Source organism: Pinus tabuliformis, chromosome 6, assembly GCF_031772625.1.
Source record: "Pinus tabuliformis cultivar Carrire ecotype Pingquan chromosome 6, CPIR1, whole genome shotgun sequence".
NCBI lineage: Eukaryota > Viridiplantae > Streptophyta > Pinopsida > Pinales > Pinaceae > Pinus > Pinus tabuliformis.
In genome coordinates this window covers 836,037,350-836,053,634 of record NC_142292.1, presented here as the reverse complement: position 1 = coordinate 836,053,634, position 16,285 = coordinate 836,037,350, and the positions used below count along the sequence as shown (strand labels likewise).

General features: G+C 37.7%; 1 protein-coding gene across 2 annotated transcripts in view; it reads left to right on the top strand.

The window, feature by feature from the left end:
• Nucleotides 1–14,929, top strand: part of LOC149261461 (uncharacterized) — a 58,360-nt gene extending 43,431 nt beyond the window's left edge. For both annotated transcript variants that reach the window (XM_089422293.1, XM_089422291.1), the window contains exons 3-5: nucleotides 13,584–13,679; nucleotides 13,825–13,961; nucleotides 14,235–14,929. In XM_089422293.1, the coding sequence (XP_089278419.1) occupies nucleotides 13,584–13,679; nucleotides 13,825–13,961; nucleotides 14,235–14,415 (414 nt within the window). In that variant the 3' untranslated portion in view covers nucleotides 14,416–14,929. The remainder of the gene's footprint in view (nucleotides 1–13,583; nucleotides 13,680–13,824; nucleotides 13,962–14,234) is intronic.
• The last annotated feature ends 1,356 nt before the right edge of the window (nucleotides 14,930–16,285 follow it).

Here is a 16,285-nt window from a genome sequence, read left to right as displayed (position 1 = left end):
CAAAACCCCCTGCTCTTTACTGATTTTCACTGATGGGAGGAGTCCCAGTATGTGATATAGGTCACTTATGTATGATATTCTAGGTATAAAGTGTTAGGTGATTTGGCTAGACCTTCTACACAAAGACACACCAAAGGCTCAAGGCTTCAATAGGAGGCAATTCACTTTCTATGTAGAGACCTAGGGCTACAAGCACAAGACCTAGGGTTTGAGAAGTTTATTGAGTGTTGGAGTATCCAAAGGTCAAGACTAGTAGAAGAGGTTTCCGACAATGTAAATTAGCAAGGTCAAGGCTCATGAAACCCTTAAGAAGCCCCCAAGTGGAAGGAAAATAAAACTAGGGTTTCCCCCTTAGGGAAAACAATTAGGGCAAGAGAGTTTATGGATGAAAATGAAGTGGATTCCCACCAAAAGGATGGATTTTATGGCAAATACTATTCTCTTGATGTTTAGGCTCTCCAATCCCCAAAACTCACCTTGCCTAGGGATTTGCACCAATCCCTTGTTTACTACCTTGACCTTAAAGGGGCCAAAATTTAAAGGAGAGAGAAAATGGATAAGAAAGGCAAATGATCACCAACCAATTGGACCAGTCCCTTGTTCCTTGGGAGAATGGAGTTTAGGATGAGATAGATCAGGGAATAAGTTTCTAAGGAAGTTGGAATTTGATGTGTGAAATTTTCATCTATCATAGCAACTGGAAATTATTTTTCTAATTGTTAATTTATTTAACAATTTATTTGCTACGACAAATATCAAATAATTCACACTGTGATCTTCAAAAATAAACTGCGGAAGAAAATAGTGCTGGAAACTGAGAAAATCTAGCACACACGCATAAAAATATGACACAATTATGTTTAGACAAATGTCCTCGGAAAGACCCAACTTGGGAAAACCAGTGCAACAACTGAGGGTTTTTATTATTATGCAACAGTGAGAAATTCTGAGTAGAATAATATGGATGCCAAAATATGGCTATCCCGTAGAGAAAATAATGGCAAAAATAATATGGGGGAAATTACCCTCACTCTGAGCAATTCTGGCACTGGACTGCCTTTGGAAAGCAAGTCGTCCAATTGGGCCTGCGCAGGATTTGGTTAACCTAAAGCTTCTTGCCACACGTGTTGCCCGAATTGTCTCAAGTCGTCCTGCTTACTGCTGGCAGGGAAAACGCTTCTCTGACACTCTGGATCCTTTGCCCGACCTATGGAATTGAAAACATCTTCCTTCCTCAGCAAATCGAACTGCCCTCTGAGGCTTCTGCGCTAGGACTGCACAACCACCTGGACAAATTTTGACCTCTCTACAAATGCACTCGCTGGATCTAGAAATCTTCCTCCAACCTCATTGCCCCTGCCCCTCACTGTCTTTGCTTCGTTCTCTGGCTTTCTGGCAACCACTGTTGCTCTTTGGAAATCGAACTACCAAAGAATTCAAACCTCTCAAGTGTGTTTTCCATCTATCGATCGACTTCTTATAATCTTTTATTGGAGCACCAATGACTAAGATTAAAACTTAATCGAGGGCCAAGATCATATCAGAGTCGACCCGTGAGAGTTTCTAGAGAATTCTCACTTTGAATTATTAATTATGATTAATTAACCAGTTTTCCTATTTAGACTTAGGAAACATTAAAAAAATAGGTTAATAATCTAATTAAGCCATCTCTAGGTGGAATTTCCAGAAACGATTTATGGGTTATGGAGATCCCATGTATTCTAGCCCCTTCAGCAAATTTCGTGACTAGAACACATCTGATGCTACAAAAACTAACATGATGCCCTAGCAACAACATTTCAAGCATTTACCTATGGAATGGAGGAATGAATTTTCATGGGAGAGCTTCTAGGAGTTCACCACTAGGACAATTCATTACGTGTTATGCATGAGTAATGCATGCAATATTCATCTAGATAGCATTCAATTAACCTTCAACAAATTAGGGTACACTTCAACGTAACCTAGAATCAATTATTACATACATTATACATAAATAAATATGTTTTCAACATTTAGGTTCACATACAAGATAACATGCAAGATTTCCATCCATTTGACCAAAGAGTAGCTCCAAAGATAAGCAAAATCCGCTGCAAATATAAAAAATGCATCCACAACATCCAAATCATCCACAGGAGAACAAGTACGAATTCCTCTAATGAGGTTGAAAATCCAAAGAAGTGATGATGAGATGCAAGAATGAATGCCTCCTCTATTTATATGAGGTTGAGTAGCTATTTTAGCCTAAAAGACCCTACAAATCATAAAATAATGTCCTCTACAAGCTAGGTCACAAGTTGACCTAGTAGCTAATGTGAAAACATAAAAATCCTCCACACGTGTGAGCCAAAATAGAGTGCTAATGTCATGCAAGCGTAGGCCCTTCAAGGGCTAGTGTCAAGGGAAAATGGTGCCAACACAAGTGTAGAAGCCCTCCAAAATCACTATCTAGGGTTTATCCCCTAGATCTTTGTTATAATCATTTTGTGGACCCCAATTTTGGGTTTGGGGCACAAAAATGGGTCTCATGGGTCTCTTGGTGGTGTGAATATCTGAATCTGCTCTAACGTTGAGGGCACTGAAGATGGTGCTAGCCGTCCCATGTCTCAAGGTACGAGACAAACCTCATTTGGGCCCTGGATAAACTGCCTGACCCTGAAATTCTGCTAAACCGGTTGTAGATACGCTGGACCCATAAATGATATAGGGAAAAGTGCAGGAGCTTTGTGGGTGCTAAAGGTACCCATGGATACAAATGATGCTCTACAAATGTCTGGAGTCCCATGGCTCTCAACACATCACTTGTGGGTGTCAATATGCTCCTCTGGTGGACTTGGGCCCTAGTTAAGTTGCCCAACCCATTATGAAACCACCTGTCAATCACACACAATATCCAGTGCTGCAACTTCACCATTAGGTACATATAATTATTTTTGCATCTAAGTGGACCAAGCTTGAAAGTAATGGGCAAATTGACATTTCTTATAAGGCTTCCCTTCCAAATTTGGGGCTTTAATCTCGTAATGGTGTTACCTCTGTATGTAGGAATGACTAATAGACAACCCTATTAGGTGTTTCCAACCCCTAATGGGAAGGACACGTCCTTGGTCCATCTTTCAATCGATAGGTGCCATGTGAATAATGATGGAACAGAGGGGAGAAGACTTCATGGCCAAGTGCCATGGTCAAAGGGACCAACATGAAGGAAGCTCCACATCCTGGGTGTATAGATGTGAGGAGGGAGCAATTGTGGATGCATGAGTTACCTCGGCCTTTGTTTACCCACCCCTCTAATTGCCTTTAACTTTTTCTTAATTTTACTTTATATCACTGCTTGACGCTGTAAGAAATGAGAGCATGCTTTGTATGATGTATAATAGTTATTACCCCCTTCGTGGTGGGACAATTCATCACCCACCTGAGGTTGGGACATGCAAGGGTTCCTTTTCAATGATGTGGCAGGGCAACATTGGCCCAGGAATTGGGTGATGGCCATAATATGGAGGTAGAGCTCATGCTTGGCTTTTTGCCCACGTGTTAATTTGTAACTCTCGACTATCTTTTGGATTTTTATTATTTTCTTTCTTTCGTTCTGTTTGTGGCCATTATATGTTCTTCACTTTTCTTTTAGCTGCATCATCTTGGGGCTAATTTCCAAGCCCAACCCAAGCATGAGGATATATGAGTGCCAAATCCTAGTGAACCCATGGTCAGTTGAACCCGAAGAATGGAGGTGGATTATAGGGCTTATGATGTGAGATGGAAAGTGGTAAGTATGGAGAGGGAGAGATGGGACTACACTATCTCAATCAGTGCTTCTCAAGTAGTGCCCTTCCTAAAGCCATGGGCCATTAGGAGAGGTCCTGTTGAAGAGTGTTACTAGTGTCGGTCTTCATAATTATATTTGAGTCATGATGTAATGTATTTGTCAAAAGAAAGAAAAATAATTTTTATTATTAAAGAAATTGATTTATTAAAGCATGGTTTTCATGCTTGGGTTAATTGTTTTTAGGTTAAAGTCTCTCTTGAAGACTTCTAGGGTTTATGTCAAGTGTCCTTGTCCATGTCATAATGTAAAATACCCTTCTTGGGCTTTATTTGTCAAGAAATAAATTTATTTTATTGTAAAATAGGTCAATTAGGCCTCCTCAACCAAGTCAACCTCAACAAGGGAATTCAACTTCACAAACTCACTATATATTGGAGCAACTAGACTCATTTGGAAGCACATCTCACACGAGTTCGAATTGCAGTAGCTGGGCGCAGAAAAAGTGCGAAGTTCATGAAGGAAAGCTGCATTGAAATTGGGAAACTACATCGAAGCTGTGAAGCTGCATCAAGGTCGAAGCTACGAGGCTGGAGCTACTGAAGTTGCTTGATCGAAACTACAGTCCTAACACTGGGTTGAAGTTCTGAAGTTGGGGGTCGAAATTCTAGGTTGACGCTGCATTTGAGAAGTTGGCACTTGGTAACTTTGGAAGAGATCATCTATCAGAAGGAAGAGCTAACTTGGTGGAGGAGAAAGGTTTTTTGGTCTAGGGTATTGGTCTATCTCAATTTCAATCTACTGAATGAAGTGTTTTGACAAGGTTTTCCCCTATAAAGGGGTTTTAGCCCTGGCTGAGTGCCTACATCTGGTGTCCATGATCTTCATGTTTTTGCTTTGGTGATTTCCTGATGAAAATAAGATAAAATAAGAACATAAAGAAGCTAATAAGAACATAATAACATCACAAGTAATTATCAACATAAGAAAATCTCTCTGCCTTTCCGATTTTCTAACATGGTATCAAAGCTAAGGTGAAATAAGGAAGAAAAAGGTAGCCTAAAGATCTATTGAAAGGAGAATGAGGGGTTTTAAGGTCAAGTCATAAGAAGTAGCAGATATCATTATGACGAACTCAATAAAGGCAAAAAACAAACTAGAAGGAGCCTCCAACTACAAGGCATGGAAAAAGAGGATAGATCTTATCCTCGAAAAACACAAAGTATTGAATCTTGCTCAAGGGAAAGTCAAGAAGCCTACAGATGAAACAAAGAAAGAGAAGTTTAGAGAATTCTAAATTCTAGTCATGAACCTTATAGTGGATGGAGTTAGGACAATCTAATTACATACATATCCAACATAGATTTCGGGTAAGAAATGTATGAGGCTCTCTCCAAATTATTCACCATCAAGAACATTGGTCAAATAACAAGCCTCAAGAATGAATTAAGAACTATTAAAATGACGAAAGACGATCCTCTATCATCCTGCTTTATAAGGATATCTAGAATCAGAGATGAACGCCAAGCAATAGATGAAGTTGTACCAAAAACAAAGCTCGTAATTACTGCACTTCTAGGACTACCAAAATCTTGCAGTGCTTTTGCATCAGGAACTAGTAGTGGGAAGGATACTCCAACATTTGAACAAATGTGGAATGCATGTAGTCAAGAAGAAGCCCAAATATCATTAGTAAACAACAAGGAGGATGAATAAGAAAACACCTTCAATGCATATTCTGCTCATCACAAGAAGGGAACTTTCAAAGAGATCAAAGGACAAAAGAAGAAAGTTAACCTATCCAAGATTGAATGTTACAATTGTCACAAGATGGGTCATTACAAAAATCAATGTCTGGAGAATCCAATGTATAGGAAGAGAAAGAGAACATGCGAATATCGCTGATGAAGCTCCACCAAAGAAGAACAAGATGGAAGAATCCAACGTCAAAGACATATTTGCTAGGGACTCTTAGGGACACCATCCTTTGCATATCCTTCTACTTTAAGTTTTTCAATGTTTTCCTATATGTTTTAATTTCTAGAGTTTGCAGGTCTAACATGTCTTATTAGAACATCTTTGAATTATTTTGATAGGTTGTAGGTATCCCTCAAAAGGATTGGGTTAAGAGGGAGCCACCACCATGTTACCAGAGATAAGTATTTTGTTCTTTGTTTCATCTTTTCATGTTTGGTTTCCTCCTCACATCAAGACTTGTTTATATTATATGCTAATAACCTTTTTTTTTATATTTTCCTTGATTAGGAAAGCTTGTTGAATGCTCAAGGGTTACGAAGGAGACTTCAAAGGATAGACTTAAAGCATGGAAGAAGTTATGCAGCAAAGGAAGCCCTGCAAAGAATTGATGTCCTACAAGGTTTGTTAAAAAACAACTCAAGGTATGTCTTAGACTATAAGCTTTGTTATTAAGTTCTCTTCATGTAAAAGGTATGTTCATTCTCTTTTGAAATTTGCATTACATTACTGACATCGTTATGTATAGGGTTTTAAATCACAAAGGTTCTTGTTAGGGTGATTAATCATTAGATTGAATCTACCCTCATGATATCATTTTATCATTCTTGTGTAACTCTAACCTTTAGGGTTCACTTTAAACCCTAGCCTCTTAGGGTTATGCCAATGTTGTTTATGAAACCCTAGTCTACTTAGGGTTGTTGATATAGTCTAGAAATCCTTTGTTTAGGGTTTTGGTATTGTTATGATTGAAACCCTAGTTCTTTAGGGTTTTTTGTTAATGTCTTGGTTATATAATGAATCCCTAGAATTTTAGGGTTTGGTAATTGAGAGTTTATAATCAAAACCACCGTATTTAAGATCATAGGAATGAAATCCTAGGTGTATATTCATACGATCAAAACCCTAGTCTGAATAAAATTGTTGTATATCTAACTTTGATGTATTAATGTTTGTGTCTTGGGGTTTACCTAGTAGATATGAATATTGATATAAGATGCTAGTGCATGAAATCCTAGATATGTATATGTTAGTATGCTAACCTAATTGTTGATATTTTATGAATTCTAGGGTTTGTAACAAAGCCCTAGTAGAGATTGATATTCTAGGATATAATGATATTGTTTTCTGATATGATTTAGTTTTGATAATATAAACTAGGGTTTGCAACAAACCCTAGTAGAATCTAAAATTATTAGATGTATAGTAGGAATGTTATTTGATTGAATCATTGATATCTAAGGCTTTGTTTCTCAAAGATGGAGTTTAAGGGTTTGTAACAAAACCCTAGAAGAGGTTGAAGTCTAGGATATATCTCTTGCTAATTATGAACCTAACTAGGTTTAGGTATTTGATGTCTAAAGTATTTGATTGTTTTGATGCTTCCATTATATTGACATAATTTTGATATAGTTAACTTCATGCTTCTGTATATGTATTTTGGTTGTACTTGCTATTCAAGTTTTTGCAGGTACATAATCTTCAAGATGATGAAGATGCTCATATGATATTAATAAGCATGATGAAGGAAATTATATGAATGATGATAATCAAAATGACCTTGATACCATAAGAAGGAATGAAGCCATGAAAGGTTCTCCGATGTTATAGAAAAATGAAGTGGTTGATCTCCCTAAGTTGAGAGGGAGCCTAGAAAGAGTATATCTCCCAGTTGAGAGGGAGGGCATATTATGACAGTGAATACTTTGAAGTAAACAAAAGTACTATCAATAAATATTCATGAAGTTGCAAACAAAAGACTTGAGAAGATCTGAGGATATATTTAGTGCTACTGAAGAAATGAAAGAAGAAAAAAGTTTTCGATAAATTATATATGAATAACTTGATGATGAAATCAACACCAAGATTATTGAGGACCCCGAAGGTTTGTGTTGTATATATATTTGAAAATTTATTGCTGATTGGGTTTGTGTTTGTACAGTTAAATCTCTCCATAAGAAGGTTGAACACTTTGGAAGCATGCTTGGATAAATGGATATATTTGATTCAGTTTATTAGGGAGAGATGAAGTTTTTAATGGCGGATGCTTTGGAGGACATGTGGCTGGCCTATGTGTTGATGTCTAGATCCCGAAGAGGAGGGTGGTGTTGGTCATGGAGCTCCGACCTTGGATACACACCTAGATCCCTAGGTTGATGGTTAGCAAGTAAGTCTGATGGTACCTAAACTGGCTAAAAGCTTGAGTCCATCTTAGTCCCACCCATATAGAATACCCTGGTCAGGTTTTTAGTCCGCAACATTGAGTGCGCTTGAAATCTTCGTAGTTCATTTTGGAGATCTTCCATGTACCTCTATGTATTAGTAATTATGAATACCTCCCTAGTTAAGAGGGAGTGTTGAAGAATGTTTTTTTTTTTTCTCGGTAACAAGGCTAATCTATTAAATATGTACAGAGTGCAAAAATACATCAGGTAAGACCAGTACTTTCTTGCCCTTTCATGGCACCAGACATAGACAAAAAACTAAGACTGACAAAGACCCAGACATAATTCCCTGTAGCAAGCCCACGCAGGGGTGATTCTATGAAGTACCAACACTGTCCAAAGACGGAAGCCCGCGCAGGGGTCATAGACAAAAAGAACTGTTCAAGTTGTCCCACGCAGGGGAAACAGTGCGAACTCTCCTCATTAACACAAAAAACCAGCAGCTTAGACATCCTAAGAAAACAGTGACAGAACCAACAACAAACCAGAAGGCGGCGACTGAGCTTGGAGTAACCTGGTGGAGCAAGGGCGCCGGCGTGATTAATCATTCTGCTCATCAGGTTTCTCTTCCATAATTGGGTACCAGCCGTAGTAATTCGGCTCATCTTCAGTCGGCATGGTTGCTTCCGCTTCCCCAGTAGTCGCAATAGGAGCATTTTGGGAATGCTTGGAATTTTCCTCGACGGTGGCCCGGCTTTTTTCTTCCTGCTCCAACTCAGCTATCCCTTGCTCCCTGGCTTCTATGGGGTCATCTACCTCAGGAGGATTCTCGATGAAAAGAATGGAGACGTGTGCACTGATACTCGGGTTTGCCGTAGAGCTGGTGAAGTTAAAAATGGTGGAGCCAAAAGCTGGCAGGGAGGCCGAGCTGGATGACCCAGCATCCATATGTTGGCCTGAGTGCAGGGGAGTGGCTCTAATGGAGCTTATCAGATTACAGTGGCAGCAGTGCCTCGAATCCTCTCTCACAGGTCTGCTCGAGCCGCTACCTCTAGAAGAACCACGACGACTCAGCAGCCTCTGTCTGGGGCGCACCATACTGGGATGGGACTCCCTACAAACTGCCAAGTGAACCAGACTGTCGATTACCAGGACCAGCTCCGTAATGGACTCAACCTTCTGAGAGGGGACCTCTTCAGCGTCAAAGAGACCAGCCAAATGCAACACTACCAATATTCCTTGCTCAGAACCGGATATATGCTCTTCATCGTCACCAACCCACCTCGAATTCCCATCCGCCATAACTGCAGCTATGCTCTGGTTCGAGTGCTCTCTCCGGGCATTCACTGCTGCCGTCCTCAGTCCCTTCGAATTAAACCAGGAATGAACTTGCCGTCCTCTCGCATGGAGCGCCACGTGATGCCCATGGATCGACATGTGGCCGGCTTCCAACTCCCGTCCCATCGCTTTAAACACCCGCATCCGGGGAGTGTTGAAGAATGTTACCAGTGTCAGTCTTCATAATTATATTTGAGTCATGATGTAATGTATTTGTCAAAAGAAAGAAAAATAAATTTTATTGTTAATGAAACTGGCTTATTAAAGCCTGGTTTTCATGCTTGGGTTAATTGTTTTTAGGTCAACGTCTCCACTAAAGACTTGTAGGGCTTATGTCAAGCGTCATTGTCCATGTCATAATGTAAAAGAACCTTCTTGGGCTTTATTTGTCAAGAAATAAATTTATTTTATTGTAAAATATGTTAATTAAGCCTCCTCCACCAAGTCGGCCTCAACAAGGGCATTCGACCTCACAAGCTCACTATATATTGGAGAAACTAGACTCATTTGGAAGCACATCCCACACAAGTTCAAATTGCAGTAGTTGGGAGCAAAAAAAGTGTGAAGTTCAAGAAGGAAAGTTGGAATCGAAGTTTTTGGGTCTCTCTCTCTCTCTCTCTTATGTGCAACGGAATTCTGAAGCTGCATTGAAGCTGGGAAATTGCATCAAAGCCGTGAAGTTGCATCAAGCTCAAAGCTGTGAACCTGCTAGGCTGGAGCTACTGAAGTTTCTTGATCGAAATTGCAGTCCTAAAGCTGGGTCGAAGTTCTAAAGTTGGGGGTCGAAATTCTGGGTTGAAGCTACATTTGAGAAGCTGACACTTGGTAACTTTGGAAGAGATCATCTATTAGAAGGAAGAGCTTTACTTGGTGGAGGAGGAAGGTCTTTTGGTCTAGGTTCTTGGTCTATCTCAATTTGAATCTACTAAAGGAAGAGTTCTGATTGGGTTTTCCCCTATAAAGGGGTTTTAGAACTGGCTGAGTGCCTACATTTGGTGTCCATGATCTTCATGTTTTTGCTTTGATCATTGCTTGATGAAAAGAAGATAGAGGAAGAACATAAAGAAAATAATAAGAACATAATAATATCACAAGTAATTATCAACATAAGAAAATCTTTCTTCCTTTCCAATTTTCTAACAGGGCTCACTGTAGTAAGGTTGAAAATTAACCCCCCATTTAAGGTGACAGAACAAGACTATGGTTGAAGCCCACCCTTCTTCCAGGTTACCCCATAATCCATGCCAAATGCTCAAATACAAACAAGCACAAACACCTGAATGCAAAATGAATAAAATACCTTTTGGGTTGGATGGCCACCTTCCAACATGTGCTCTTAACAAATGGGCGAGGAAACATATGACCGCTGCAAGTGGCAGAGATATAAATGACACATCACATCGACTACTTGATGGCAGGGGCTATTGGCTGCCAGTTGGAAGAGATGAATATGAGAATAGTTTCTCCTAGGGGTTGCCCACTTTTGGTGGGTAATAGGATTGTATAAATAGGGTTTTGAGAAAAGTTGTGACCACATTGTTTGACTTTTTATATTTGACTACTTATATTAAAATGATAATTTTTAGTATTTCAAATAAGTGAATAATTTTTTTAAATTTGTGAGACATTGTTGAAGTATTTTTTATTAAAGTACAAATATCACAAAAGAGAAAAAAAGGGCCAAGTTGAATCACTATTAAATTAATTATTAAGTTGAGTTATTTTAAAAGGGTTTTCGAAAGTGGTGAAACTTTTAATATAGCTTAAGGGGATTTAATAAAGTTTTTGTTGTTGTTGTAAAAAGGGGGCATTTAAAAATTCTTATTATATATATAAAAGGATTATCAAGGAATATATATATATATATATATATATATATATATATATATATATATATATATATATATCATTTTGGAAAAGTCGCGATAAAATCGACGAAGTTCGATTTTTATCGGTTGACTTTTTTGGCTACTTTTGAAAAATGAAAAAATCGGGATTTTCTTGAAAAAGTCGTGATTTAATCGAGAGTCGAGTGAAAAAATCGTGAAGCCCGTCTAGGCTGTGCATAAGTGAGGGAAAGCGCCGAAAATTTCACTCATTTTTCACTCTTCTTTCTGCCATTCGTCCCTGTGGAGAGCGGAGGTGTTTGCCATTGCCCAAGAGGAAGAGATTTACTAGTTTTGTGGTGTGGATTTGAAGATTTGTCCACTGCTCAACGTGAGAGACTCAGGGTGCCGATTTGCTACTGCCAGGGATGTATTCTAATTTCTCTCTCAGGGGGATGAGGAGGAGGAGGTGACACCATCTAAGATGGGCATCAACAGAGGACAGAGGCCACCTCCTTTTCTGCTTCTAGAGGATGACCGAGTCCATTTGTGTAGCCCCAGGGGCAGGGCCTTCTTCCTCTAAAGGAAAAGGCAAAGCCATTCCCTATACCTGTAAAAGGGGTAGAGGATCTCAGTGACTTGTTACTTTATGACATGTGGATGACTCATGATGATGAATCATGATATACATTTATTATATTTTTTGTTGACATTTTGACTTTTGAGAGTTGAGACTGAGTCAGGACTCAATGTTCAGGATTTGATTCACTATTTTGATATGTGATGTAGCACTAGACTTCTTATACATATTATATATTAGCTTCATTTTCATATTTATGTGGAAATGCATTTATTTGATGTTGTGGATACTTTAGAAGCTAATTTAAAAAAAATGAATATTTTTATATTTTTTTAATTTTGCTGAGTTTTTCAAAAACTTCTCGACTTTAATGACTTTTTCAATTTCCAGACCCTTGCCAATTTATTCCCGAGGTTGACTTTTTCCACATATATATATATATATATATATATATATAAACTTGGTAGGCATGCTTTCTCTGCTCACTTGAGGTGTTCCAGTGTGCAAGATGCCTAACAAATCTACCATTTGAATTCATGTCAGCTGTGTTGCATGCTAGGTTGTCTCCAATGCATATGATGATGTAGCTAAGGGACCAATTTATAACACCCATAAACTTAATATTTGTTGTTCTTAAGGTTGATGGATCCTTTCATATCCTCCATGGACAGAGCATCCTCAAGGTCCATAACTTCAAAGTCCGCTTAAACCTTCAGAGATCTACATTAGATGAGGACATCAGTCAAATTTGTTTTGGAATGTTTGTTGATTGATCTGTCACTCTCAACCAGTAAATGGAGGGCATCAACAGAGGACAGAGGCCACCTCCTTTTTTTGCTTCTAGAGGACGGCCGAGTCCATTTGTGTAGCCCCAGGGGCAGGGCCTTCTTCCTCTAAAGGAAAAGGCAAAGCCATTCCCTATACCTGTAAAAGGGGTAGAGGATCTCAGTGACTTGTTACTTTATGACATGTAGATGACTCATGATGATGAATCATGATATACATTTATTATATTTTTTGTTGATATTTTGACTCTTGAGAGTTGAGACTGAGTCAGGACTCAAGATTCAGGACTTGATTCACTATTTTGATATGTGATGTAGCACTAGACTTCTTATACATATTATATATTAGCTTTATTTTCATATTTATGTGGAAATGCATTTATTTGATGTTGTGGATACTTTAGAAGCTAATTTAAAAAAAATGAATATTTTTATATTTTTTTTAATTTTGCTGAGTTTTTCAAAAACTTCTCGACTTTAATGACTTTTTCAATTTCCGGACCCTTGCCAATTTATTGCCGAGGTTGACTTTTTCCACATATATATATATATATAAACTTGGTAGGCATGCTTTCTCTGCTCACTTGAGGTGTTCCAGTGTGCAAGATGCCTAACAAATCTACCATTTGAATTCATGTCAGCTGTATTGCATGCTAGGTTGTCTCCAATGCATATGATGATGTAGCTAAGGGACCAATTTATAACACCCATAAACTTAATATTTATTGTTCTTAAGGTTGATGGATCCTTTCATATCCTCCATGGACAGAGCATTCTCAAGGTCCATAACTTCAAAGTCCGCTTAAACCTTCAGAGATCTACATTAGATGAGGACATCAGTCAAATTTGTTTGGGAATGTTTGTTGATTGATCTGTCACTCTCAACCAGTAAATGGATGGCTTCAACTATGTCTAGCCCTCTCTTCTGAAAATCTGATAAAAATGATATTAGCTGACTTTCAATTTTTGACCTGCATCAGGAACTAGAATTCCTACATCCTCCAGATGTGTGGGAATGACAGATATCATTAACCTGCCTTTGTGATGTCATAAGGGTTTTGTATTTCTACTTTCTTTCGTTTAATTATTTGAAGTTTGGCATGGCTTTTAGCTAATGCATCTTTCGCAACTTCTATGCTGTTTCAGGCACGGAGAAGCTTTGCCAAGCTGAATCTTTATAGAAGGTTTACAAACTCCTTAGCAGTAGCTGTGGTCCTCTCTTTTGCTTTGATTTGCTATGAGGTAGACATTTGACCTGTGCTACCAGGATTGGTTAATTGTGAAGTTGGTTTCCTGTTGTGCTTCTATAGTACAAACAATTGAGGTTGTCTTCCTCAACAGATACGATAACTAGTCATATGACATATTCTTATTTCTGTTTTTGCAGGTGTATTTCAGGGTAGCAGATCCCTTTGGTGAGGATTGGCGAACTGCTTGGATTATTACAGCTTTCTGGAACTCACTTTCATTCATACTGCTTTGTATAATTTGTTTATTGTGGGCACCATCGCAGAATGCTACCCGGTAAGTTCCGAAACATATTTTTCCCACTGGGCATCTGTCTGTACATATACTATAATGTAAGTAACATAACTCTAAAATGGAAGCAGGGATCTTTTGGCTATGCTACAAGTCTGGAAGATATTCAAAAATTATTTTGCGTACTTGTTAGTTTTTTGGTGTCCTGAATTTTACCCTGGAGCTCACGGCTCAGTATAGATAAGTTTGCGTGAGTTCCTTCTTGAACACTGATTATATTGAAATGTTTGTGTTTGCCCGTTGTATGGCCTTTTACAGGTATGCCTTCTCTGAGGAGATTGGAGACGAATTTGATGGAGAAGAGGTCATTGCCTTAACGAGCATTAGTGCAAAGTCAACAATGGACGATTCAAGCAAACAAGATATGAAAGAAAGGCATACTGTCAACACAGATGTTTTCAGTCTTGGAGAAGATATTGCAGAGGACAAAAGAGAATGAGTGCACACAGATGTTTTCAGTCTTGGAGAAGATATTGCAGAGGACAAAAGAGAATGAGTGCTGGACTAAAGTCATTCTTCTCAAATTCCGAATTGCATTGTATCGGCCATTCAGAGGGCTTTCTCTGAACTCTTGTCAAATTGAATTTTCTCTGAATCCGGTAAAATTTAAATTTTCTTGTACTGTAATGAATGTGTTTAAAAATTGAACCCTTCCCAGATTGTAATGATAGCATTCAGAGTACCGATTAGTAGAACTTTACTCATTTCTTGAATATAACGATTCTGCTGTTTGAAGCCAAATTGTTTTTATGACTCAGAGGCTCAAGAAGGCAAAGAGCAATCAGAGTTTGTACATTGTTTTCATAATTCATCCTCTCAACTGTTAAGCATGTCGGTACAACATACGCATGCATGGAATGCACGGAACTTATCACCAGTGAGGAGAAATTATGTAATAATACATTTCGTTCTATTTTCAACTGTTAATAATGTTAAGATCAAAATTTTGCTTTCTTGCCTCAGAGCTATAAGACATTTCGTTCATATAACCTTTCTGTTCAATATTCAATTCCTAATAATATTAAGATTAAAATTTTGCCTTCTTATCTCAGAGCTATGGTTTGTTATTTTTTGGTTTAATATATGTTATATCATTTTAGTAGTCCTATGGTGTAACGTTTACTTGAGCTCGCTGTGGAAACAATGATTATTTGGCAAATGATCATGCTCTTCTATTATTTTATTATCATTATTCTATTTATTCTTTTTCTCTTTTTTCATGGTAATTAGAGAAATTGATGAGTAGTGTCTAAGTAATGTCTGTACAGACATGGTTAATCGGGAGGATTTGAACCTTCAACACTTCATAACACGGGAATTGCTAATTGAGCTTTCCCAGACTTGAGAATTATTTTTAAAATAAAATATTTATAAATATTTTATTTGGAATTTTATATTCTTATTTTTAAAATAAAATATTTATAAATATTTTATTTGGAATTTTATAATATACGAAGTTTTGCATATTATTCCATCTATGGATAACTCTGCAAACATTAGCATATTATACTGCACCATATTATAAAAATTTACATGGATTGAAATCAAATTACCATGATGATATCTAAATAGACATTGAAAAGACCATTCAAAGTAAATGAACTATTATTTATCATTAATCATGGGAAATTATATAATAAAACATTTCTTTCTGTAACCTCCAGTTTAATTGTTAAAAATGTGTAAAATTCTGGCCTCATTGATGTGATTTATTATTCTTCGATTTACTATTTTTTTTCCAGATGAAAAACAACTGGTTTATATAATTTATCAGTACATTTTCCAGATTACTTTGTAATATTTACATACAAAAATAGACTCCACGATCAACTAGAGGGTAAGTAAATCCTGTCCTAAAAAGGACTTATGATCAAAGACATAGAAAGAGGCTCTCATATGCTACCCGTGTGCTTATTAATCTTATTAACAAAACTATACCAAAAGTTTTCAATATTACATCAAGAAATAAGAACATTTTGTCTAAAACTAAGGGAGTAGAATCGAGACTTCATCCCTGATTGTATTTTCCTCCGGATACACAAAATGCATATAACCTGTATCATCTGAAAGACCCTTCTTAGACAGTGAATCAGCAACAGAATTTGACTCCCTGAAAATGTGAAGAAAGGTAATGTGATTAAAGGATTGCTTGAGGATGTTGATGTGGGAGATCCAACTGCTAAGATTAGCAGGTGAAAAAATTGTATTCGCGGAGACCCCATCAATGAGGGTCTATATACATAAATAGAGTCCATCGACAATTTCCTAGAAAACCATAGAAGCCCCCAAAGCACCAAAATCTCCTCTCG